This window comes from Brachypodium distachyon, chromosome 3 (assembly GCF_000005505.3).
Source record: "Brachypodium distachyon strain Bd21 chromosome 3, Brachypodium_distachyon_v3.0, whole genome shotgun sequence".
NCBI classification, from domain to species: Eukaryota; Viridiplantae; Streptophyta; class Magnoliopsida; order Poales; family Poaceae; genus Brachypodium; species Brachypodium distachyon.
The window spans coordinates 26,818,060-26,844,543 of NC_016133.3; the positions used below are offsets into that span (position 1 = coordinate 26,818,060).

The 26,484-nt window shown below is 40.9% G+C and overlaps 2 protein-coding genes and 1 long non-coding RNA gene across 6 annotated transcripts; 1 reads left to right on the plus strand and 2 right to left on the minus strand.

Annotated features, from left to right (window-relative positions):
• Positions 1-29: 29 nt before the first annotated feature.
• LOC100846736 (phospholipid-transporting ATPase 3) lies at positions 30-12,826 on the minus strand. 4 transcript variants are annotated; one of them, XM_024460765.1, is made up of 28 exons: positions 12,371-12,826; positions 10,573-10,638; positions 9,517-9,578; positions 9,277-9,358; positions 9,069-9,179; positions 8,830-8,907; positions 8,623-8,719; positions 8,379-8,485; positions 7,553-7,618; positions 7,341-7,462; positions 6,956-7,036; positions 6,787-6,871; positions 6,632-6,709; positions 6,444-6,560; positions 5,935-6,090; positions 5,725-5,829; positions 5,387-5,529; positions 4,925-5,026; positions 4,782-4,845; positions 4,488-4,700; positions 3,444-3,609; positions 3,200-3,279; positions 2,312-2,551; positions 1,597-1,818; positions 1,352-1,519; positions 908-1,270; positions 717-823; positions 30-593 (listed from the first exon to the last, which is right to left on the minus strand). In XM_024460765.1, the coding sequence occupies exons 1-28, from the start codon at positions 12,593-12,595 to the stop codon at positions 284-286; spliced, it is 3,816 nt and encodes a 1,271-aa protein (XP_024316533.1). In that variant the 5' UTR covers positions 12,596-12,826; the 3' UTR covers positions 30-283. The 4 variants fall into 4 exon arrangements, with proteins under 4 accessions (XP_024316533.1, XP_003573913.1, XP_024316534.1 ...); XM_003573865.4 differs by lacking the exon at positions 6,956-7,036 and having other exon boundaries at positions 12,371-12,825; XM_024460766.1 differs by lacking the exon at positions 12,371-12,826 and having other exon boundaries at positions 9,517-9,573; positions 10,573-10,630.
• On the plus strand, positions 9,587-15,581 carry LOC112271526. Its single transcript, XR_002964609.1, has 2 exons — positions 9,587-10,193; positions 14,472-15,581. It is a non-coding gene; the product is annotated as an uncharacterized LOC112271526 (long non-coding RNA).
• On the minus strand, positions 15,415-22,829 carry LOC100820928 (carbon catabolite repressor protein 4 homolog 1). Its single transcript, XM_003573866.4, has 12 exons — positions 22,428-22,829; positions 19,422-20,178; positions 18,931-19,017; positions 18,764-18,847; positions 18,608-18,694; positions 18,416-18,502; positions 16,967-17,020; positions 16,793-16,884; positions 16,587-16,701; positions 16,363-16,513; positions 16,092-16,245; positions 15,415-15,714 (listed from the first exon to the last, which is right to left on the minus strand). Exons 1-11 carry the CDS (start codon positions 22,583-22,585, stop codon positions 16,100-16,102), a joined length of 1,818 nt encoding a protein of 605 aa, XP_003573914.1. The 5' UTR covers positions 22,586-22,829; the 3' UTR covers positions 15,415-15,714; positions 16,092-16,099.
• Between the last annotated feature and the right edge of the window lie 3,655 nt (positions 22,830-26,484).

Genomic DNA, 26,484 nt, shown 5'->3' on the forward strand with positions numbered 1-26,484 from the left:
ATGGCGCTGCAAGAAAACAAACATCATAATGGGGCAAGACTTTTTTTTTTATAAACATCCAATTTGGGTTAAAGTCTGAAAGAATTTGGCTATCTGAACTTTCAGTTTCCACATTCTTTTACCTACTCAATTCTTCAGCCAACAGGATCAATGGCGACCTACTAACACCAACCAGAACACATGGGTCACAAACACGAAAAAGGGCTAGAAGGCTACTTATACACACTCATGTGTACTGCGAGCAAAAGAACATAATGTACAAAACTTTACAAAATCTAGGGAATTAAGACCTTCCCGTATGCTGTTGCTGCCGCTGCTGCTTCATGCTGGCTCTCCTGGCAACATCCCATGGTTTGTGAGGCACACCTACACCTTGCTGGGATGCGAAGAACGACTCGTATCCCGGGGAGTCGAAAGCAAAACCAGTGTGCTTGGAGTTCTCTCGAGGGAGCATGGAGATCGCATAGCTTCTTGCTTCTTCTGGGCTCAAATGGCTCCTCTCAGGCAGATGTATCATGCTGTATTCGTGGGGGTCATCCTTGTGCATCTCCTGGATTACTTGGTAGTCATAGGGAAAGAGCCATCTTTGGAGCCTGAGAAAGCACACAGCATCAAAGACAACAATTGATTCAGCTACTTCAGTATGTACAATGGAAGGAATAACAAACGGATGGCATTAACAAACATATAATTTTGCAAAAGAGCTGGTATCTTACGATAGATACAGGAAATCACCAAAGAGAGCGATGACTGGAGCAAGCATTAGTGTGAGGTAGAAGAAAAAGGTACTCATCAGAACATAAATCACAAAATATACATTTTCCTGCACAAGGTACACAGCATTAAGTCAATGCATTTGTAGCAAGTAATCGTCATCAGCAGTGTAATAGCTACATTATTCACCCACCTGTCGGTCAAATGATGTCATTATCGCAGAATATATGAAGATAAACAGAAACCAGGCCGCTATACTGCCAGCTACGCTGAAATAATGCCATCTCGTGATAGAATTGCACGACATGAGGAGACGTAGATTAACAGTCACCACAACACAAGTAAAGGCCATCGTGCTAACATCCCATTGACCAAGAATCTTGCCAGATGAACCGTGACCATGCTGACTTGCAGCTGCAGTAAAGTAATAGAACACTATTGACTGGTAGAAGGCAAAGAAACCCCACACCGCAATCACTTTCCACCGGAAGAATGTGTTCCTAATTCCTTCTTGGTAAAGTTGTGGGTATTTTTTTGATAGAGATGCACTCACATCCTGAAAGGGTTCAGTTTAGTGAATGTAGCAAGGAGCGTCACTCCAGAACAAGAAAAGTAGAACAAATACAAGCAACCATACCTTATCAAACAACCCAACCATAATTACAGGTAGTGCCGTGAAAATGACATTATACAGAGACTGGAACCAGTCATCATAAAATCGCTGACCAGAAAAGCCAGTTTGGAAAGTGAACCAGAACTGAGTTAGTGTAAAAGTCAGATTCTTGTAGAAGAAGTATGTGATAACCTGAAACAGAAAGTGTCAATGTTAAAAAAATTAAACTACACAGATTGGCAGCTACAAGCTAAGGGACCAAAGCATACCTTGCACAATCTCAAGTATGACCACCGCCCATGTACAAGAAGTAAATCCGTAAGATATCGAAACTGAGCAATGGCAAAATCACTCGCCATAACAGCTTGCATTCCTTCTTGTCCGCTGATGCCAATACCAACATGAGCAGCTTGAATCATACTCACATCATTAGCACCATCACCAATACTGAGAGTTATCTTACGTGCACCTTTCCTAACTAAACTTGCAACCTACAAATGTGTCAACATTACATGTTTTGGCATCATTCGAACCCAACAGGTTATTAGGAAATAAATCCAAAAATAAGAGACTTTGAGATTGCTGATGGGATGGGTAACAACCAAATAAGCACATATACAATAAGTTAATTAATACTACCTTTGTTTCAAAATATTATACCAAAACGTCTTATATTTTGAAACAGAGATAGTACTTATAGTACAAGAGTGTACAGGACATTTAGTTAAGAGGCCAAAACTAGAATAGCAAAAGCAACCAATGCACAGTGGTTAATAATGATCTTGTGAATCATGCACAAACTATTTTGTTGTCAAGGTACAAAATTGGATCCTTTAAAATGTAATAATATCAATATCCCCCGTTTATTGCCCAAGCATCCTGAAAGGCATGCAGCTGAGAGCTGCAGACCATACTGCTAATTATTTCATGGGAAAAGGCAAGGCATGCATGATAAGAACGCTAAAAGCGAGAATTGATATTTACCTGTGCCTTTTGCAGTGGAGAAACTCGACAACATACAACTGATTGGCAAATTAAACTCAAACCAAGAAGATTCACACGCAGAGCTGGGTCTAGAGCGTACATCAAGCATCGTCCATCAATAATGAAAGCCAACTTTCGTCCTGGCGTGCTCCTCAAAGAACGGTGGGCTTCCTCAAGGTAACTTCTCAGACTCTGTTTTACCGAGTCTTTGATAACACGTGCAATTTCCACAGGGTCTCCCTGAAAATGACTGGAACATTATTCATGGCAAAGATATGTGCATAAGTTGATTTACATCAATCAGATACAAATGCTAAATTGCTAATTATGGTTGATCAAACTGCAAAACACACGAGATATCCAAAAGGCTATATAAACATGATGGAGAGGCTAAAGCACTGAAACAACAGAATCAACATAAAGTATTTTGTACTATTATGCAACTAAGCCTTTTGTCCCAAGCAAGTTGGGGCAGGCTAGATATGAAACCCAAACAGAAACTAAAGCAAAGTGCAGGTAACAAAAGAGCAAGAGAGTAAATCAAGGTTCAGGCACATGGACTGCTGATTTCCATGCAGCCCTATCAAAAGCAAAATCTCTAGATACATTCCAGTCCTTCAAGTCCCTTTAACTGCCTCCTACCAAAAGCAAATATCATAGTAATCCACCAACCAAAGTAACAAGGGAACTACTTGTAACTTCTTAGTTCACAAGTACATACCAGTTGAGCTATCCAATTATTCTAAATAATATGGTTTGATACCTTTACCAAAGTCTCAACTTGTATTCATTTTAAAGCTTATACAAGATATTATATGTTATGGCTTAACAGTCTCCATGACACAATATGGCTTGACTTCACAGTTTAATTCTATAGGATTATCTTACCCTGTCTTCAGCATCTCTAATTGCATCTGTCTCAGAAGTGATGATGAATTGTTTTGTATCGTTATTCACCAGGCTGCACGCTGCAGAGCAAAAACTAAATAACTTCAGAAGCTTTTCTATGTCAGGTGAAAGAGAGAGAAAAAGACCGCCCGCCCCCCACCAATAATCCAAAACTGAGCTTCTATTAGACCCCTTAAGAACGAAACAAGCATGCAAATTGATCTATATATAATTAAAACCTCACCATATGCTATATTAATTGCTGTTTCCATTTTATCTCCAGTTAGCACCCAAATTTTTATGCCAGCTGCAGAAAGAGTTTCAATGCAGGCTGGAACCCCTTCTTGCAGTTTGTCTTCTATTGCAGTGCACCCTATCAATATAAGGTCCTTTTCAATCAACTCAGCCACCTACAGGGGAAGAAACAGAAGGAAATTATATGGCAATGTCCCAGCAATATCTTAAATCAGAATATACATTAAGTCTATTACTTCAAATTCCTTTTTCCTAGAAATCACAGTGAACTTAGTACATGAAAGAATGAAAGGATAATGCTTTTCTAATGGGGATTTGAAAAAACATCATAAAAATAATAATATAAAGTACTGTATGTTCTTGTTCTAGATAAATTACAAATATCTTTTGCTCATGATCCTCTTTCCTGACTAAAAAATATATATTATTATGTAAAATACTAATGTTCTATGGCAGTACAAGATAATAAATTAGCACAAAAAACTATTAAACTGCAAATGTCAGCTGTTAGGGATGGATGACATGACTCCTGTAGTTTTGGGGGGAGAGAGAGAGGAGACACACTGAACAAATTACTTCCTTCGTCTCCAAAGATTGCCATGCCACATTCTATTCGGTCAGTCAACCTTTTACAACTTCAAAATTAACAATTATAAGTGAATTGAATTACTACATGAAAAATAACAGCACTCAATTTGCTTGCATAATAATTTGTACGCAAAACTTTTGCTTGTATATTAGCATAGAAATCATAGCCAGAGTTTTATGTTGGGAGAATATAAAATTAAAAAATGGCCTACATTTGTCAGGTACATTCAGTTAATTGTTTCCAAAACCAAATTAATTTTCATACATAAATACCAAACGGATCAATAGCATGCTCAACAGTGCACATGAGACTCGAGTTCAGTACTGGATGACAGAAAGTAAAAAAAATCAGGCAAGCACTAGAAGGTGGAGGGGAAGTAATCGAAATTCAAATCACAGGGACTGTTCAGCCTGTATACTCAACAGAAGAGGATGGTACACATACCTCATCAAGCTTCTTATCACGATCTCGTAAAGAAGATTTAGCTTGAACAAACTTCTCATTCCAGCTTTCGTACTGCTCCCTGCTTAGATCTCGATAAGCAAGGCAAAGCGTGCGCAAGCCAGCAGAGCCAAATTGTTCTAGATGTTCTCTGCTTGTCTTTTTAATGTCATGATTTCCATCAGCTAACCGTTCAAAAATGACATTATCAGCGCCCTGTTACACAACATTTGTATAAGGTTAGTGCATCAATCTACAAAGTGATAGCTACATAAAGATTCTTTTTTCTTGTATTACCTTGCAATACAGAACAAGTTTTCCATTTGGGAAACGGCAAACCACAGATTGGCGCTTTCTTGTACTGTGAGTGCAGTAAAGTGTGAAGTGCAGAACAATGATTTCATCTTGTCAAATTTAAATTGAAAACAGATAAACCAGACCTGTTGAATTCCAAAACATTCAGAATTTCATATGCAACATCTTGTATACTCCCCATCCTCTCAACATGTGATTCCCGAACCAAGACTGTGGTTGGCGTACGTCTACAAGACAGGCACAAAATGTCAACCACCGGCATTGCCATTCACAATAAAAATGCCACATGAAATAATTTGCAACAAAAATCATAAGAACTTAGATGAGTTCATGTTCACAGCACTTGCTTTAACACTTGTCTTAATTTACAACGGCAATTTTTTGTTGATGGGCTAATAGTTTATTTATGCTTCTTAGTATGTACATTCAGTCCTTCATACAACAAACTATATAAGCAATAACCTGGGTGAGTGACTCTTTTATGCACATTTTCCTTGGGACCATAGCATAGTTTTTTAAGATACCTTGTTTGCAACAAACTGATAAGAGGAATCTATAACTGTATTTAAAGGCAAGGTAAGACATGCCTATAAAAGAAGAAACCAAAATTCTTCGCAGCAGCGACAAGCGCGGCCTCGTCGGGAGAGGCAGCTTGATAAGTAATCTTTTCCGGTGTCTCCTCACCCTCAGGAAGAACTGTATGACAGATTGCAAGGCATCTGCAGAATTGCTATAGAGCAAATAACAAAGTTGTTACACAACTAGCACATTAACAAGGGAAAATGTGAAAAAGGAAAATAGGTTCCAAATTTTATTAGTAAGGGCATATATCGTGATATGTGAATAATTTGTGTCAACTAAATCAAAACTGATTATGACCAAAGGGGAACCAATCGAACTATTCCACAGGTAGTCCCGTATTTACCACGCAAGCATCAGGATTAGGTTCATTTCTCCATGCACCACGCATTATTCTAGCATCATCAAAGTTGAATCCTTTCTCATGAACTGCAGTGGCTGATCTTTTACCCTAAAAAAGGCAAGTAAACTGGATATTAAATCAGTTGTGCATTAAATTTTTCATCATATACCACCACACTTCAATAGCGTAAACAACAAAGAAAATGTTGTAGACCTCATCATCATCAATCTTGACTCCGGCTCGCTCGGCTCCTCCTTTTTCAATCTCTGTGATGCCAGTTCCATATATTTCCCCTCCAATCGAACATTTAAAGAATTCCATCAAGTTTCTTGTAAGTGTTCCAGTTTTGTCAGAAAATATATACTCAACCTGAACCATTAGTGGGGCAAAAAAAATTTGGCAGAAATGTCAAATTATTTGCAAGTGTTAAGTGCATTTTAGTACCACTCGGCATTTGTTCAGTCATATAAGCATTTCTGGGGATCTAGAACAGTTTTTCGGTGGGAGTAAGTCACTTAATATTAGTGAAATGAGACTGTTCCCCAAGTGCTTATAATTGATCCCACTTTCTGGAATGAGTCGGTGCAGTGAGGTCATTCTATCCATTAACCAAACCCAGCCATATAGGTCAAATAAGTAAATAACCCCATTTCAGCAACAAACAAAGGGGCTTTCATCAAACTAAACAGAATGCTAAGGAACAAAAAAAAAACTGATATTACCTGCCCAAGCTCCTCATTCAGATTAGAAGTCCGAGCCAAAGCTGGGGTGTTGCTCTCGGCATGATACATATTCAGATCATTGTTAATAAACTTTGCACACTGAATGAATTTGATCATCTGCCAGCCAAAATAAACATAAGGTCCAATCCAAATACAGGGTACACTAAATGATAAATTGGTCAATATACCTCAATGGATACATAAAGAGAAATGGGGATGATCGTTGAGTATAGAGTTATTAGAGTAAACATAGTTAAAATGGTCACCTGCAAAAGTACAAACCTATGATATAAGGCCACTTAGAGAATATTCTCTACAATAAATTAACTAAAATAATATATACCACAAATCTGTTCTTGGGATTAAACTGGTCCTCGACACGCCCACGCAATCCAAGATAGAAGTATTTCTCATTAATAAACACGCCACTGTTCACAAAAGCCAAGTATGATGAGTCCATTGGTAGAGTTTTAGGTTTCTAAAGAACGTGCAAGCTAAGCAGTCATAGTTACCAAAATCTATATGCTGAACAGAGCACTTCCATTTCTGACCATCTAGAAAGTGCCCTATTATGTACCTCCCACATAAAACCACTAAGAAAAAAGATAAGGCTATTAAGACCTAGTCATGTGCTCATCTATACTGCTCCTATGCCACAATAAAAAAATAACTTCCCCAAACAAGCTCCTGACAACTCATGTCATAATGTTTAAAGTTTATCTCTCTATTAACAGTTGTTTTTTCATGATCAATTAAATTGTGAAAAATGATTGTGCAAGCATAAGCCTCCACAACATCAACCTAACCGATATAACTCATGTTCAGAGAATATACATGTAAACAATAATACAAGATAGATAAGTCAAATAAATGAAGTGGGCCAAATAAAACACTGACCTTCCAATAGCACCAATGACACACATCGTAAAGAGGGTTGCAAATAGAGCAAGAATAAGCTTGTCTAGTTTCTTCTCCAATGTACTTCTTTTAGAGGGAACATTCATAGAATTCATCATAACCTGCAATAGTGTCCCACTGCAGTAAATCTCAAAACTAGAAGCACATCTAACCTACAAGTTGAATATATAGGGACACAAAATTGCACATACTTTCGTCTCATGGCCCGTGAATATAACAGCCGCGACAATGTACTCTGTATTACGAAGGCTGCATCCCTGTGGCAAAGTGGTAATAAGAGGTTGCATGTGTGCCACATAAAGAGAGAGAATTAAGTGTCATGCAAGACACCGTTCAGTCTGGTGAAAGTAAACATTTCTTTTGCACTTTACAAACATTGCTTCAACCCTTCACCACTTATCCTACATATGGGACTAGAGAAGAAATGGAAGTTGTTTATATGAATGTTAAACATTTCCAAATTGTTTATATCATAGCTATCCTTGTTTGCAAACCAATAAGAACAATATTATTATAGAGGTGTTTTATGATGAAAATTTCTGCTGGTGACATTTGGGTGTCGTCAATATTGGTATTTGGAGGAGATGTTGGTGATCAAAGTTAAAGGCCGAGTAAAGGCATCACGCTATGATGTTATTTTTTACCTGAGGGATTTTCTTAACAAACTCATGCTAAATCTAGAACATGCAAACAACTTTGCAGGTGGACAATCTTGTAAAGAAATTTCAAGGGCATGTTTGTGTGAGGGGTATTACTTTGGTACGTGTTGGTAACTACATACCTAATTGTTACAAGAAAAATCTCATCCAAACAAGCCCTAAGGACATTATGGACCTTGCTACTGCAAAGTTGGTAAGTCGAAAATACGACAGGATGTCTGATTGATATGTAGGACCTGGACCCACATGTCATTCTCACAGCGAGTCGCACTATTTCAAATGTCAACTTTGTGGTGGCATGGTTTCAATTTTCCCAATAAGAAACTAGATACAAATAGCATAGATGAACAGCACTTACCCTTAGTAGTATTTGATTTGGTGAAATTGGTATAGTTTGCTTGTCCACAATAAGGTTCCCGGTAAATGTATAAAGTGAATTGTTTGGCTGTTCGCATTGTATTTCACCTGTAAGCCATGAAACATACAGATAATGTGAAGTTAAGAAAATGTAGAATAGTTAAGTGAAGTTCAGAAAAGGAGCAATGCTTCCTACACCAACTACCGAAAAATGTCTGCAACATGGAACAAGAATAGATAAAAACCTTTGAATTCAGAAGCCTTTTCAGGAATTACGCAGTCCCAGGTTTTCTCCAAAGCCTTCCTTATTTTCAGGTTAGTTTCCCCATCAAGATTTGCTGTCTAAGGTAAATAGAAGTATGATACACTTCAATTAAAACAGAGTTTCTCTAAATCATTCAATAATTTCAATTTGGACAAAAGATGGAGAAGGTAAGAATGAATATATTGACCTCTATGTAGCAGACACCATCAGGGTTCGTACTTGATAGGAAGAGCAAGTCAGAAGGAAAGTAAGTGTCTTGCTTGATCTGCTCTAAAGAAGTGCCATCACTATTAGTCTTTTTGGATATGTGTATCGAGCTGAAGATTAAATTTGCACAGCACAAAAGATCAAGTGCATTAATTTGTGGAAGCAACAGATCAATTGAATTGATCATCAAATTGCTATCAGGAAAGATGAAGACATTACCCTCACAATATCTCCAACCTGCAGTCTTTTCCAAGGGGCACTTTCCCATTTTTGACCTTGCAATACATCGACGTGCGCATTATTAATTGACATGTCATTCTGGAAACGTTTCTGTATAATGGGAGGCAAACAAAAAGGGAAGAATATCAGATAACATTAAGAATAGCAATAAAATAGTGGAGCAACAGAGCATGAGAGCAATACTAACCCAGTCCTCAAAAGCTTCCTTGATGAGTGAAACCAAAAGCACTAAACTAAGTGGAACCACATTGGTGACAGGGTGGACTGGACTGCGAAGATACAAGCATGTATGAACTAAGATTTCTAGAAGTAAAGGTGAAGGAAAGCAAAGGATGACTGAATCAACTGATGGACTTGATATGCTAAGAAGTGTCTAGCTGTAACATGAGAATTCCATAGGGTGCATGCATGAGAGAGAGAGAGAGACCTAATTGGTGTAGTCGACAAGATTGAAATCATAAGAAAGTAAAGATTTGCCACCCGTCTGAACTGTCAAAGCAAAAAAAAAAACAAATGAATTACAAAAGGTTCCTATGGTCAAATTGCGATAATACAGAAAGGGAACATCTAAATCGGTGTTACAGCTACCATTGCAAAGTTTCTTTATTCGATATGGAAAAATGCATTACATGTTTAATGTATGAAGCCATTGAAATACTTTAATGTACCTTACGTAAAAAACAGTGGATAATGAAATTGCCAGAATTATGGTATCGCATAAAATGAAGGTTACATTGAGCGAAAAGCATGATCAGGGCTTTACCAAATAACAAAATCATACTTCTCCTTTTCTCAATATATGGCATTTTAGGTTTCATTGAAGACAAGTCTTTGAAAAGGATTTACTTTGTGTTGTTTTTAAGGCATGAAATTTATATCACTAGATTCATCCTCAAAAGTACTTAATGTGGATTCATATCATATAAATCACATATTAATGAAGTAATTCTTGGTCAAAGTCTTGTATTAACGAAACCTAATATGTCCTGTATTGACAAAATGAGGGAGTATATTATCTAACAGTGCATGTATACAGGCACGATACTGGTAGCGCGTATTACAAGCAAGGTATCTTAAAAACATTGCAACACAGTGCCAGACCAGGTAAGCAACTAAGCATCTCATGTATCCACTATTTTAAGGGAAGTTGATCCAGAGTGAGGAAATAAACATTTTTAAGGAGATATATCAATTTGCAATGTGAAAATGATACGGAGTAGTATAATCATTTCACTGTGATAACAAATACTCCCTCCGTTCTAAATACTTGTCGCTGTTTTAGTGCAAACTAAAACAGCGACAAGTATTTAGGAACAGAGGGAGTAACTTCCATTTACCGTTAGACATGATACAAAATAATATGTTGAAAAAAAATCTAGCCAAAAACTAAAAAACAAACAGAAAATCTGCATTAAACGATGACAAACCCAGCAGGTATGTTGATTAACAAAATATGTATGAACAAAAAACAACGCATCAATACCTGTTCAAACAATCCTTTAGGTAGAAATGTCAGCACACTGTACTTTGTAGTCGACACAGAATTTCCCTGGAAATGTAGAATGAGAATGTTAAAGAACTAATTCTAGCAGAAAAACAAAGTAGCGCTCTGCATTAGAATCGCGATGGTCTGATACCCAACATGAGGGAGATTCTGAAACTAAACAGAAGAGCTAATTGCAACTAGAAGCATGAAAAAAGTATAGCTTGATCTTTTTACAACATCAAGTCTGAATACATTCAAGCATTTACACTAACTTGGAACAAAATGTGGGTGTCAAAGAAAATGCATGAATACACCTACTTACAATAAAGCACCAATTTTGCAGTGATTGGACAAACTATGGTTAAAATACTTAATAATAGAGTTCTACGTATTTGGAGGCATAAAACGCATTGCAGTTGGAGCAGTGGCATTATCATGTTAGTCAGTCTAACATGGCAGTGAATGACGTGAATTTTTTGCTAGTTTAGACCTCTGGCCAGCGCAATTGACAAAAATGCCCCCCTCTCAAAACTAATGCCAAAAATGGTCTGGCAGAAGGCCCGAAAGGCGCCACATTTCATTTTTCGCCATCTGAGCTGCGCATGCAAACATTCCGACAACCTGAAAGGCGGAAAGGCCGTTCCGCCTACTGCATTTGATGAATGCACCTGACAAGGGCGGAAGGTGAACTGGGCCCTGCAGATGGAAGCAATTTCCACATTTGTTACAGACCTGGAATCTTTTTTTTTGTTGGAGTCGACGGACCATGTATGTGCGGATGCATAGGAATCGGCAAGCAGCCTAGCTGCTAGTTCACGGGCACGTTTTACATTTTCTTTCCTCAGGTTTGGCTAGTGCTACCACGTTGATACTAATCAACGCTTCTTGTGAATGGGCTTAGTTGCTTCTACTAGTCGTGCGAGCGTTAATCTTTTCTCTGTGCGCCTGCATGTGCGGGCGTGGGAATCGGGTCAGGTCCCTGCAGACAGCACGCCTGGCTGCACTGGGCCTGCTTCAGCTTCCGCCCCTGAAAATTCACTTTCGTCCATTTCAACTGGAAACAAGTAGGCTCCACCTGTCCTGTTGGCGGAAAGTTCATTCCTCCTACCCAGTGGCCACTGGGTCAGTTGCTGGGCTTTCCACCACGTCATTTTTCAAATTATATTTCAGATGGAGCTATTTTTGCCAATTCCGTTTGACAAGGGGCTACAAGAGCAAAGAAATTGAATGACATAGCAAGCAATCAATTTCCCCTTATAGGTAAATAATAAACAGCTTTGCTTCAGCTTACTGTCATCAGCTGGTGGCTGACTGCCCTGACCAAACACAAGTTCAGTAATCTACACAGCAAGCGGCACACAGGTGCAGCTAAGCACATGGATGAACAGAATATTCCAGCCATTGAGGCTCAGCTCTCGAAGCTTAATGCCAGGTGGCATCTACATTGTATTGCAGCCCGTAGCACCCTGATTGACTAGTAACCCAACAATGAGACAAGCTCTAATCCACCCAATGACCTCACAGTTGGCAAGAAATGCAGCCCTTAGTGACACGCACCACCCTACATAACTTTCTCGTGGACTAATCAGTATGAATCATATAAACCCTCTGCAAGCTGCAGTGAAATAAAACTACTACTACTGAACTAGCTATTGTCCCAGATGGCCATCTCCAACCCAACCGCCCAAGCATGAAACAAGGGGCCAGTTACGAGATCTAGGCCTACAGACCCCTAGACCTTGAGACAACCGACCTGTTGATCATCCGAATTAGAGGAGGAGGTGCACACCCGTACCTTGTACCCGACCGGCGCGTTGGCTTCGCGGTCGTTGCAGTAGATGGTGCGCACGGTGGGTGCCTGCGGCTGCGGCTGCCGTCGGAGGCTGCCGCCCCCGCCGCCGAGACGCGCCGTCCTGGACGCCTCAGCGCGGCCGGCCTGAGAGGTCCCCCCCCGCGGCGACTGCTCGCCGCCCAGCCGCGCGGTGGCAACCCGCATCATCTCCTTTATGCGCGAGCTCATCCTGCCCCCCTCAGCGCCAAACCCAGCGCTGGAGGAGCCGGCGGGAGATCTGGGGAAACCTCACGGTGGATCGGAGGGGAGACCTAGTCGGATTTGCGCGGCTTTCTGGTGGATTTCAGTGCCTCGCTGAGGAGGGGATTCGATTTGGGTCACGCGTTCCCGTATGTGCGTATTTTTTCCGTGTAATTTTTTTGTTTTGCCTTTTTCTTTTCCTTTGGCTCCGGGAGAAGAGAAGACAGGAGGGGAAGGAAAAGCGAAGGTCGCGACTTCGCGAGGAAGAAAATGAAGGGATTACTGCAGATCACACCCTTGATTATTTTCGAATATGGAAAGCTCCAGTAACTGAAGTTTGAAATTCCAGCCGCGTTTGTCTTTTCCTTCTTCGAGCAAACAACCGTGTTCTTGACTTGTTCTATGTTTTTGCTGTCCGGAGGACTACCCGATTTGCAAGTAAATAATGGCATTAATTTCATATAAGCACTTTAGGACACCACACTTGACATGGTTTTCTACTGACGACGACTATATGGTGGCTTTGATGTTCCATGAATAGATCTTTTTAGCGGTGTTTCAAGTTCAGGTGTTATAACAAAGCATTACTCTTGACCTATCTTCCCTTGCGACCATGCTTTTTGAATCGCCAAGTCGAGTCGAATCGCCCCCCAACAGACTTGGAGGTTAGTATGATTAGTCAGAAACTAGTCTCGACTAATCAACCCAAGTCGAGCCTAGTGATCAGTGAGGTTTAGGGAGCTCTAGCAGGGAGCATTAGAGGAAAGGAGTGAATTGCAGTAGAGGGGAAGCACGAGGGAACAGTTTTTGTGGTGCTGGAGCTTGAAGAAGAGGTTCATGGCGGCTAGGATCTAGGAGTCGATAAACTTAGAACGCCCGTGTTGAGGCAAACGCGTTGAGGAAGACGACTTCAAAGGTGGTTGGCTCATTATCAGGATAGGTGCGTGCCTGGCAGCCCATAAAGGCCTATTAGAAAACCCTAACTCCCCCCTCCCCCCCCCCCCCACACACACATTGCCTTCTTCTACACCACACACGCACCAATGGCGGCCATCTTCTTCCCCTTCCCTGCTGCTCCCCATGCCTTCTCTCCCTCCCCGAAAAGAAATATCTTCCGAAAATTCTTCTCTTCGAGTCAAGTTGAGGGGCTCGCGGCGTTCCTAGTCACGGCGGCTAGTCGGAGAAGTCGCGGTTCTAGCTGACGAGTCGCGCGACTTGCTCTGCTAGTCGAGTCGCGGCTGCAAGCCGCCATCATTGTGCTGGCTCGGCGACTAGTTGGCGATTCAAAAACCATGCTTGCGTCTTATAATTTTGTTTCCTCTTAGATTTTTTTCAATTATGTATGGAACTCTTTTAAGCTTGGCTAACATATTGGGTCAATTTGTCTCCCATTGAAAAAAAAACAATTTCCTATAAAAAATAAAGTATCCACAAAACAATATGCATAGCGCAGTTGTTTTCAAAGTTGTGGATGAAACTTTGTGTTGTACAGGCAACCACTTAATAACTTGTTCGGTTGTAGAATTCCCCGCATGTATTGAAGAGGATTAAGAGAGATCTAAGGAAAATTGATCTGCAATTCGATCATTCCCTCTTAATCCCCATCGGAGTGGAATCAACCGAACGGGGCTAATGTGGACCATATCACCTTGAGGACTCCATTCTTCTTTTATGGCAACGTTGCATGGACCTTGATATGAACGCACGTGCCTGCAATCTCTATTATTTTTTCGTAAATAGCAACTGTCCTTTCTGTATCTTGTAATATGTTTTCTACAATTTTATTTGGGATATTTCGTCAAGAACCCAAATCGATTACATTTTCCACTTTGGCGAATGAGTCAAGATTCTCCATGTGTTCCAGCGAGGCAACTGCGAGCTACACATGTATGGTGAAACAAGCCTCGCAACTTCGTAAGTAACTCCAAAACTACATCAGCACGTCTCTTGAACTTTGGAAACACACAGACGTGTTCCACGACCGTGAGGCGACGGAGTTAACGGGGCAGCGTTGCCGGAAAGACAAGAGTACCGTAACAAGGCCCAGACTGGGCTGCATCGGCGTTCTGCCTCTATTACAAGCGAGAGATGTTGAACCGGCCAAGGTTAGGCAAGGCAGTCAGCGGGAGGATTTTTTTTTTTTTGTTGTTGGTTTTGAAGAGGCGCGGGAGGAGAAGAACTTGCTTGACCAGCCCACAAGATCGTGAACCGGTATGACATTGACATTTTATTTAGGGCCAGTAACGTGTAATTAGAAGTACTAGCTTACATCTCTTCCTTTTTGAACCGTCAGATCTGCAACCATATCATCTCTCCCCTTTGTCCTCTTCGCTATGCCGATTTTAGTGAAACGCCGCTGCCAAATCTTCACAGGATTGTGAACCGGCAGCAGCTTCGACCCTTCAATATTATTATTACAGCTAAATAAAAGACTGAAATTATAGGTGAGGTCCTTTGTTCTAATCGCCCAAGCGAGCAGAAGCCAAGAGATTACGTGCAAGCATAGCATGGCCATGTTCGCCAACTCATGACATAGTGGCACAGGGACTAACCACCTGGATTACATGGCTAGCTTCCATATATGTGCAACAAAATATTGGTACCAGGCAGCCATCTGTGCCACCAACCATAAACTCCCTGATCCCAAAAAATACAAAATACCAAGAGTTTCCACCCACATCAGTACAAGTGCACAACAGTTTAAGAGACAAGCCAAGGATCATTCCCAGTTTGTGGGAATAAATAAGAGTCCGCAGCAAACAGAAAACTCAAAATCGCTGGCAAAGTTAGGATGTGGAAAAAAGAAAGGCTTAAAATGATCTAGCCATGGCGTCAGAATCTATTATCAATGTTTCTCTCTCAAGGATTTCCCTTCTATATAAAGTATAATATTACAAAGGGGCTGCTTAAATATCATGGACTCCTGGAATGTAAAGAGGGTAATAATCAACACTACATGAGCCTCCTTTTTCCTGAGGCTGCTTCCTAAGACTGACTGACTGCTTCCCCGAGGATCCACATACACCCTCCCCTCTCCTCAAGTTCCACCTCCCACCATGGAAGTTAAACCCCCACCATGGATCCGATGCTAACCAACTGTACGCGACCTGGAGAAAGTCAGTCAGCTTGGTGGTTCAATCAAGACAGAGCATCACGATATTGCCCAAATGGTATAATTGGCAGGATCAATAAGTAGTTTATGCTCGCAGCAAGATCCAAAAGAACCAATCTACCATGACTAATGTATGACAAGAATGATGTCTTATGTCTACTTTCAGATACACTATGGTCCAGGTGAAACAATATTTTAAAGTTTAGTAATTACTGGCAGTAGTAGACAGACCACAGAAGTGTAAAGATATTTGCACACATGACCTTTTAATCCAAGGCTAACCCAACCTTGTAAGCTACGTGCTGTTTGTGCTAACGCTGCTGCTTGAATGCAATTAGACAGTGGTGATGTCCTTGTTAGTCTGTTACATACCTAAGGCATCACCTCCTGATTCTAGGTTTGCACCGGAACTCTGCTAAGAGCGCTATGTGATCTGATGACCATTCAGGTGAAGGAAGAGCAGTGTCTTTTCTTAAGCTCTCCTCATCCAGAAGTTCCAACAAAGACTCCACGGTCAACGAATCCGCTGAAACAATAAAGGAAACATGATCAACTGACCATAATCAAACATATCACAATACTACAAGCTGATTCTGAAGCAATTCCCAGAAGTCTAAATACAGCATACAGGTCAGGTACCTACCTGTGTAAAATATATAATCAACAGTTCCAGTGAAATCCCTTGTGCAATTTGTGAAAAGTGGTTCATTTGTTCCTGGATCCATCCTCCTTCGCTGGTGCTCTAAATCATAGCCAACACCTACCATTCTTGCAAATGAAGAATATGCACTGACCTGCAAACAAGTAAACATTGGTCAGAATTTTAAAGGAAGAACAAGATAGACAAGCTTGATAGTTTTACTGTACCAGAGGAAGCTGGTGCGTCAACTTGCTCACGGGGCGTAAAATTGAAAGTGGGTCTATGGCCAGATCTGGATGCAATTGATCAACTTTGCCCACCGCAAGAAGCCCATGTGGAGTACTGAAAGACAAAAGGAAGCACTTAGAGATTTAAAGTTAGAAAAAACAAGTAAACCTGAAAAATATTGCTCCAATAGAATCTTGACATGCACCTCCCCGGGATTGAATTGAAATCCCCACAGACCAACATTGGAATGTCTGCACTGTTGGCTATTTTCTCCAATCCTTTTAGTAGTGTTTGAACCTGCAAAAAACATACTTACTTTCGATCTGAATTTTTCAGATGTTGCAGAATGCTAGCCTACAGAGAATGTGACAATACTGACCTCCCATAGTTTCACATCTTTGAGGTCTTGGTGGACATTTACATGTGTATTGGCCTGAAATTTGAGATCATTTAAAAGAATGAGACCTCCATGACTCCAAGTAGCATAAGCCTAGGCCGTATGAACAATGGGAAATCTGTAGTAAAGTTGGCCTCAAAATCTAGAGTCTAGAGAGCCAAGTCCCAATCATCCGCCATTAACATATAGATGTTTCCGTGCATCTTATGCTACTAAGGTCATCCTACACAGATATATGTTTCACTTCATTCCTAAATGTTGTGAGCAAAGAAGGAAAAGAATCCATATGTTGTTCTGCACTATGCTGCTAGCAGTTCAATAGCTAAACATACGGGAAAGTCCACTTTTGGCCCCTTAACTATTGCCTCAGATCAAAATCATCTAATTTGCACCCTCAACTATCAAAAGCATCCAAGTTACATCTGAAGGCAATATTTGTTAGAGGCTTTGTGTGATGTGGCATCCATGTCAACGTGTTTTGCCACATCAATCGCTGCTGGGCAGTAGGGCCCACATATCATGGCTGCCGTGCCCCTTCTTTCTTTATAATTCTTCCTCCTTAGCCATGCCATGGCCTCCTCTGTAGGCTATAGCTTCCACTGCTGCTGCTACAGATAACCCATGTTTGACGTTGCATAACATCTTCTGATTTAGAGAGGGGTATCCTGACAGACATGTACCAGTCTCCGCAAACCGCTGCACGGCTGCATCCTGAGGGGAATGGACAAAGAGAGGATTAGAGAGGAAGGCTGAGGAGGGAGGCGTTTAGGGCGACTCCAACACGGCCACCCAAATCGGACACAAAAAGTGTGTCCGTTTGGGTCTGCTGGTGCCCCTAACACGGTCACCCATTTGGTCCGTTTTATTATTTAGTATTGGCCACGGATAGGCGGGCCAGGGCAAGGACAAGGGAGGACAAGCGCAGTGTCCACCCGCTGTCCGCCCAGACACAAACCCGGTCAGATTTGGGTCGGCAATGGGTTGAGCTGGACAGAAAAGCAGACAGCCGCCACACCGGACGAAATGGGTCGCCGCGTTGGAGTCACCCTTAATGCTAAGCTGGGAAAGAGGAAGGGAACAGAAATAAGAGGATGAGGACAAGGGAGGGAGAAAAGGGTGCTTCCAAAAAATCAATCCCAGGCATGTGGGGCCTACTGCCCAGTGGAGAATGAGATGTCAAAGTTGCTGATTTGGCGGCTACATACAGAATATCACTCATGAAACCAGCTTCTGGTCCTATCGAACGGTTTCATGAGTTGATGGTTCAATTTAGACCAGGCAAAAGTTGAGGGATCATAATTAGGCTTTTCCAAACATAAATGAATGTCATGCTGTAAAAGTAGTGTTCGTCATCCAGTAAACTGGTTCGAATATCCAACAAGCGCACAACTACTTTATACACATCTAAAGAAAGAACAGCTATTTACATACCACACAAAGGAGCTGCCTTTTACCAGGAGTTTCAGTTCCTTGGTTGCCAAATTTTGCTTCTAAAACCGCAATCAGCGCAATATTATCCTTCAAAGCAAATAGAACGTGTGATAAATAACATCACTTTTTTTTGCGAAAAGTGATAAATAACATCACTGTAGCATACATTATTTCTTTTGAAGTTAATCTTACTTTAATCAGTCGACTTAAAGCCACTCTTTTCTGGGAAGCTGGAATAATAGCTTCTGTTAAAGACTGTGCAGCCTTATTGAACTCAACCTACACAAGCAAGTACAAGTATTAGATAGCTGCAAATATCAAGCTGCTGCAAACCTGCAGTACAGGTACCTCGTATTTTTTGACATGTGAAAATCTATCTCTACGGAAGAAAGTAGCACAGCCATCAATGGCATTAGGAACTCCAGCATACACCTGTGACAACAGTAAAGTAAAATCAAACAAGAGACAAAAGGTATTAAACCAAAATATGAAGGAAAAAATCAACCCAAAGATACCTCTGTTGTCCGTTTCTTGTAAAGCGCCTGATACCCATGTTTATCAAACTCAGGAGCAAAAAAATCCTCAAAGTGGTTCAATTGTACCTGAAAACAGTAGGACTTGGCTTAATTCCCTCCTGTTACAATCTTCGGTCACTCTTCGTTTTTATTGTAAGCCGCTTCAGTAAACTCTTCATAATATATATGCAGACAATATTCGTGAAAGTTTAAACAGCAAGCAAACTATCATAAATTCATAATCCAACATCACTGAAAAGTGAAAACAATCAAACAAAGTGATGGCACAAATATGGAAACGAACAGCCCAGCAGTATATGAAAGATTGTAGGTTGATGAACAGGGTTCCGGCATTAAAGTTTACCGAGTCGCAAAAATTATATGATCAACCAAATGAGACATGCTCGGTTCCTAAAACAAATATATGAGATGAAAAGCTGAAAATAGGTCACCAAAATAAATAAATTCAGAAGATAGCAAACATATGATACCTCCTGAAGACATATAATATCAGCATGATAACCAATAATTTCGCGCATCAAATTTTGTCTTCTGTAAGTCCATGAAAGTGCCCACGTTGGGCAGTAGCTATATGCATCAGATGTAGCATATGCATCAGCAAGAATATTATAGGACAGCACCGTGAATGTCCCAAAAGAAGAAGTCTGGCTGTCTATATCTGAGTGACCCAAAACATCTCCATTCACTTGGATAAGGCGGCGTGGAGTAGGAGTTGGTGCTGGAATCACACGTGATGTCATAATTGAAGTTGGAGACCCCGCAGGTACTTTCTTTTCCGTATCCACCGCTGCACATTCAAATCTTAGAACATGCCCAATATCATCAGCAGTTGGTGTATACGTCTGCGAGCGTCCCACTTCAAACCATGTTTCACCCGAGTTCTTATCAGTGCCTGAGGGATACAAGGGAACAGGTCCATTATTAACTCCAGGGCTCTGTCCAAGATTTGACATTGAGCCAGACCCAGAACTTAGAATCCCAGAACTACCGCTGCCAAATCTACCAAATAGCTCCTCCTCTTCAGCTCCATTTTCATTTAAAGCACTACTAGCTCGCTCATGCAAAACCCTGTGGTGCTGCCATGCATCAGAGAAGCACTTAGCAGAACAATGGTAGCTCTTAGCAGCAGGTATTTTTGACTTGAGACAACCTAAGCACTGAATTGTTGCTTGCTCCATCGGATGTACACTGCAGATAGTAACTTTTCGATCACTCTGTATGCGATACCTTCGAGCGAAAAGTCAAATCAGTATAACCATGTGCTACTAGATACAGAAAAAGTTTAGAAGAACATGATTGAATATAGTAACTACAAGAAAGGACACCTAAATTGCCAATGTTTTAGCATGTATGAGATCCAGGAAAACTTGCTATCAGCATCTTGGAAGTCCATTATTCAGAGACATTAGACTCACAACACTTCCATTATAAGCATAGTATGAATAAGGCAAAATGAAGCAGGTTGCCAAGATGTCGCAAAAAAAAAGAAGCAAATTACAAGTTTGCTTGTCATGAGTTGCTGCTGCTGTTGTTTTTTCTTGATTTTAGTCCCTCAACCGGCTAACTCGTGATCATTCATCTCTTGCTTTCTTTACCAGATCAACCATGCAACTGATTTCTTTAGCGGACCAGGCAATATATGTAATAAGCAAAATTCTACAGTTTAGATCAGAGATTCAGAGGACTATTGCAGGCTCTCATATATCATCATTAGGGCATGACGACCAGACAAGGAAGTTGCTGTGTATATTATTATTCCTAGAAGAAAAACATTTAAGTACTGTTCAAGGAGGCGACCAACTATAGCCCAGTGCCCACCCCATCAATCGATTAGTGTCTTTCAGAACACTTCATTTCAACAATGTGTCTATAAATGGCCACACTTACTATACTCAAACCTCAAACCTTAAAAGTGAATAAAGATGCACATATCACATGAGATTCTATCAAGCTAATGACTGAAAAGCAACACAATGAAAATATAAAAAACTATAGAATTGAAGGACCAAAACCAATGAAACTGCATGAGTGTTAGTGGGACCAAGCACCACCATTTCGAAAAGTTCTAAGGTCTAAAGTCTCAGCAATAAATGCTATTTAAACCTACATGACATTAAAAAAACGGATGTGATAAAACAAATAAATATTCACGAACATGATCAATCATTCAGAGCGGGATTCTAAAATTGATCACTGAAATTGTTCGGCCACCCAGCTATTAGTGATTATACAGCCGAGCTAGCTCATTGCAGTGGGTGGCATAACCAGCGGTTACAAGTTCTTTTCTCTCATATTTGCCTCTCCATTTTTCATTTTTTTATTTCCAAATAGATCTACAATGTTATTTGAATTTTAAAAATAATAGGTAGGGCACTCCTTACATACATGACCTCCTAGGCCATTTAAAACAAATATGCATTGTTTGGGGTTTTTTATATAACATAAAGTAAGTTAACTATGACACACTGCCAAAATATTTTTGCATAAAAAACATTAAATTTGATATAGCACAGAAAGAACGTGGATATCCAGCAAGAGATTAAAGAAGGCAAAGTGGGGCAGGCAGTCAGCAAAACAAAACTAGTGGATCACGAGTTTCAAACTTTTACTAGCTTTAAGCAACTGAAATAACTTGCCACTGAACCTAGTGAGCCAACAACTCTAACGTGTAATAGCAAACAAGTAATAATTCTTTTGAAGCTCCAGAATAATCAAAACTGAGTCTAGAATCAAGCTAGAATGCCCATTTGAGTTCACTGGTGATGTTAGAGTGATACTTAGTTCAAGGAGTATATCCAGATACCCCAATCAAAAAAATCATCTGAAGCCATGCGAACAAACTGATGGCACTTCTAGAATAGTGTCTTTCCACAAAATTAGTTAGATAAGCCTATGTAATCCCAAAATTTATAAAATGCTCCCGTTCCATCCAAGATGAACGTAAACATTCCTGCACAACGATTGGCAACAATCCTCAACCCAACAGCCTTCATCACCATCCTATGATGCTATCTAACACTCAATAGTTCTAGCAAAACCAAAATCAGATGGTCTGTTTTGCTCAATGAATTACTTATTATCATTACCAACCCGTGTGGCAGGTTGATATGGCATAGACTAAATAGTATGATTCATAAACAGGCTTAAAATAATGCAATACTGAGTTCTTTACCAAATCAAGCATTGGCATTTCATGTTCCCTGGGTTTCCATTCGTTCCAAAAACAAACAACTGTCTTGCTAGAGAAAATCATGCTCAGAATTCATATAGTTGTGCTTCATTTATGCAAGAATCAAGACGATTCATGAGTTTAGCAAGTAGTTAAGCATCTAGCAAACTGATTGATACTTAAAGCCCCCATTTTCTTTTTTTCTTTTTTGTCAAAATTCACTTGTAGCAACGCACAAGCGGAACTAAGCATTCGAAAGTGTATATCCTATTGAACCAAAAGTTGCAATCACGAGCTGCTCACTCACCATCTGTATCGCATGAAGTGGCCATCAACAGGCGCGGCCTCAGGCACGTCGTCGGTGGAGATTACACCGTTGGGCAGCCGCAGCAGCACGTACGGGGTGATTTCGCACCCCACGATCGGGATCTCCGACGGCAGGTGCACCCGCACCACGCTCAGCATCCTCCACTCCTGCTCCCCTCCCCTGCTCTCCTCTGCCCAGCCCAGGGGCGGATCTAGATGGTGTGCCGGGTGGGCACCGGCACACCCAAAATTTGTGGACGCTGCGAGGACGGCGGAAGGCCAGGGCGACGTCGGGAGAGGAGGGGAGCGCCGCCGTCAAGGGGACCGGGAGAGCGAGACAGGGTTAGGGTTGGTTGCCTGAGGGTATTTTTGGGCATTTCGAAAATCTAGAGTTGTGTCCAGCGCATTTTTTTTCTAAACTAGTATTGCGTAAGCGGGACGGAGTGGTAATGTTTGTGCAAGACAAGAGAGAGCCGGAGAGGATGACATGTTTTTTTTAACGATAATATTAAAAACTAGTCAAATGTCCATGGGACAAACTCATATGCGATACTCACCGCATTTGTAGTTATAGATTAATACCTTTTCATAGCAGTTTGCAGAGATGGAACCATGAAAGGCGTTGCAGACGTATAATTCACTCGCTAAAAAATCCATATTGAGAAAATAATTATGTACTTGATAGACTCGGTCTCACGAAGTTCTGGTAAGAAGCCGGTTCGGAGGGACAAAGTTCCAGAAAGATGGCCGCAATGTCACGCACGACCAGGCGAATTTGTGATAGTTTTTTTGTTATGAAAAAGCAAAGTATATGTGATCGGCATGCGACCTTGTGGATTGGGGTTGAAAGTGTTGGACTGCAGTGTATACCTTCAACCCACCACGTCTTGATTTAAAGGCCAAATCAACGTAGGATTCGGACTCCTTAACTAAATACGATTAGGATTCCCTATCTATGTCGGATTTGGTCTCCTATTCTGTGATTGGCAATTGGGAATTTAGACATTAATCCATAGCTTCTCCAACTCTTTAGTGATTGAACGTAACGGTTGGTACAAGCTAGGCTGGGCGCGATGGGCTGAGGCTGAGGCAAACCAACCATGGACCTCGTACCGTTTAGATTGAAAAAAGGACATGTTTTTTTTTGTTTATCGATCAGGACGGACAGGCGCACGCACGAGGGTGAGTTGGAGGTTCAGATCGGTTGGGCTTAGTGGAAGTTTTAATGAAAAAGGCCTACGGACGTTCGCCATCACCACCGATTGTAATATAATAGACATTGTAGATTAGTTATGATTTGGACCACCGGGCACCGGAACCCAAGCTGCTCAATTTTGGCAAAATTTGCAGAAAGCAAACTCAAACCCGATGGCTCCTATGTAGATGGGAGTGAACTCAGAGTATTCTCATCGTGTTGCTACAAAGCTTTTCTTTGATGATGTTCCCTCCGTTGTGTTTCCCTTGCGTGCTCAAGGACACAATGTTGTGATTGAGGAAATTGTTGATGACCCTAGCTCTGCCATCTTCCGTCCGTAAGTGAGGGCACAAGCAGCGCGTTGCTACTCCAGAAGTAACTTCAGGTCTGTGCCATAGTTCATGCTCTACCATGTTTAGAGGATTCAAGTCCTAGCTTGTTTCTGATGTGCAGAAGAAACAGTCCAAGTGTCGATGTTATACATTGTCAGAATATGATTCGGGATAGCACACGACCAAGGATTACTACTACTCTTGATGGCAACAGTCTACGTGTTTATCATTTGTTGGAACTCCAAGCACAAAGTGATGTAACAAAGGGTGTTTTCCCCCACAAGTGTTTTACCCCCAACAAGCACCACAATGGTTGTCAATCACAATGATCACTATACAGAATCACTTATTTCTGACGCGTTAAAAAACTTCTAGTCTGACGCAAATGGGACGTGTCACTAATCAAGTGTCAAAGATGACTCGGGAACTTCTGACGTGTCAACAAGCGTCAGAAGTAGGAAACCCTAATGACGCTTCTTGTCGATTGTTATTAGAGACAAGTATCCTCATGTCGGGTGAAGGCCATGTTTGTTTGAGCTTCTGCTTCAGCTTTTGGTGGTTCTAGCTCTCTAAAAAGCACTGCTTCCGTTTACACATGAAGCTGAGAAGCACGTCGTGAGGTGCTTCCCTCCAGAAGCTGCAGGAAGCACCTCCAGACGTGCTTCTCAGCTTCATGTGTAAACGGGAGAAATGCTTTTTAGAGGGCTAGAAGCAGCAAAAGCTGAAGAAAAAGAAAAAGCCCAAACAAACAGGGCCGAAGATGAGTAAGAAGATAGAGGGGCCTCACGGTGATATCTACTCGTGTAAGATAGAGAACTCGGCGAAAGACAAGGGTTTATACCGGTTTGACTTGCTCCTTTTCGTGAAAGCAAGCCTACGTCATGTTGGTAATCTAATATTTGTGTATGATATTACAAGGTGTGTTCTGCCCATCGAGGGCGCCTAGCCCGCTTTATATAGTCAAACAACTAGGGTTTCGGGTAGAGCCGGGTACAACTTTTACATGGACTGTACCTTCCTAAACTAGTTAGGATTCTTCCTTTACAAGATATCTACAACTAGTATTTCCTATTACCTGAACTAGGCTTCCTTCTTCAATACGACAACTTCCTTGACCGAGTGATAGGGGATGTCTGGCTTGTGCGCTGAGTCGACTTTCTCTGTTCAGTCGTCTCTCAGCTACCCGGCTAGAATATCCTCGTCATTAGCCCCGAGTACAATGTGGATAGGGGGGAGCTGAATAATGCCATCGTCGTCAATCTCGAATCTTTCTCGTTTCATGTGCTTTTCTTGAGTTGCTTCTTCTTGATTTTATTCCGACCTCAAATCCACAATGTACTTCTCTATGACAGCTTGAGGTTCGAGCTCATGGCTTCTTATGCATAAAGTTCAGCTATAAGAGCAAACCAGCTTCTATGTGGCATGTGTTAGCATTGCAGCGATATTAGCTCCTGTTTTGATTTGTGTTTTTTCCTTAGCTGTAGCGTTGCTTTGAATTAATTAGCAACTACGTCGTGCATGTAAAAAAAAGTGAGTTCCAACAAATCTCTGACGTGCGCTAGAACAAGAGGTCAGTGAGCATCAAAAGTATACTGACGTGGCGACACAAGGAAGAGCTAGGAAATTCCTCGTGAACAAAGTTGACGCTTCCACAAAGGAAAGAGTCACATCAGCTAGAATCTCCTTCGACGCTTACGAAGTAAGGAAGCGTCAGTAGAAATGAAGAGTCAGAAGTGTGGAAGTTCTCCTACGCTTCTCCGAGGTAGGTGTCAGAAATATCTTATTGACGCTGCCTCGTGGATGCTACCTATGACAGTCCTTATAAGGAGCCGCAGAGATAAGGATTTGCGCTGACGCTTTTTAGTTTTGTGTCAGTGGGGAGCTTGCAAGAGTAAAGTCTATAGTAGTGAGTGTAAGGCTAAACTTTAAATAAACAAATAATAACTTTAAGTAAACTAATGCAAAACAATAATTTAAACTAACTAGAAGATGCAATAACTATATAATAAATACTACTACTTATTATGCAACTAAATAACCAAGAGAGAATGTTTAAATGGCTTTTTACAAGATATCTAAAAAAAAGCAATTAAATAAATGCAAAATAATTGTAACAGAGGTGTTTCTTATGATATTAAAGAGGACCAGGATACTCTTTGCGGCATGAATATAGCACATAGGACAAGTTCATTTACTTTGCAATGTTTTTATGAAGTGAATGATAAGCATTCATATGGACATCACGTCCTAATATTGAGAATATGCAAAATATCTCACTAATGCTCCCTTGGTAAGTGACTCATCAAACTAGATTATTGCTTTAGGTACTTTGACATGATGTTGAACTTTAATGCAACTTTGAGCAAGCAAGACCACCATTGTTGTCATTTGGTAGCATAATGCGTATTCATTTATCCCTAGCGGGTCAAATCACTGAAAGGTGAAAATCATAGTGGTTCCCAAAATTTTTGTCACTATCCGGTTGCCACTACCAATTGCTCTATCTAATACACACATCCCCACACATGCAC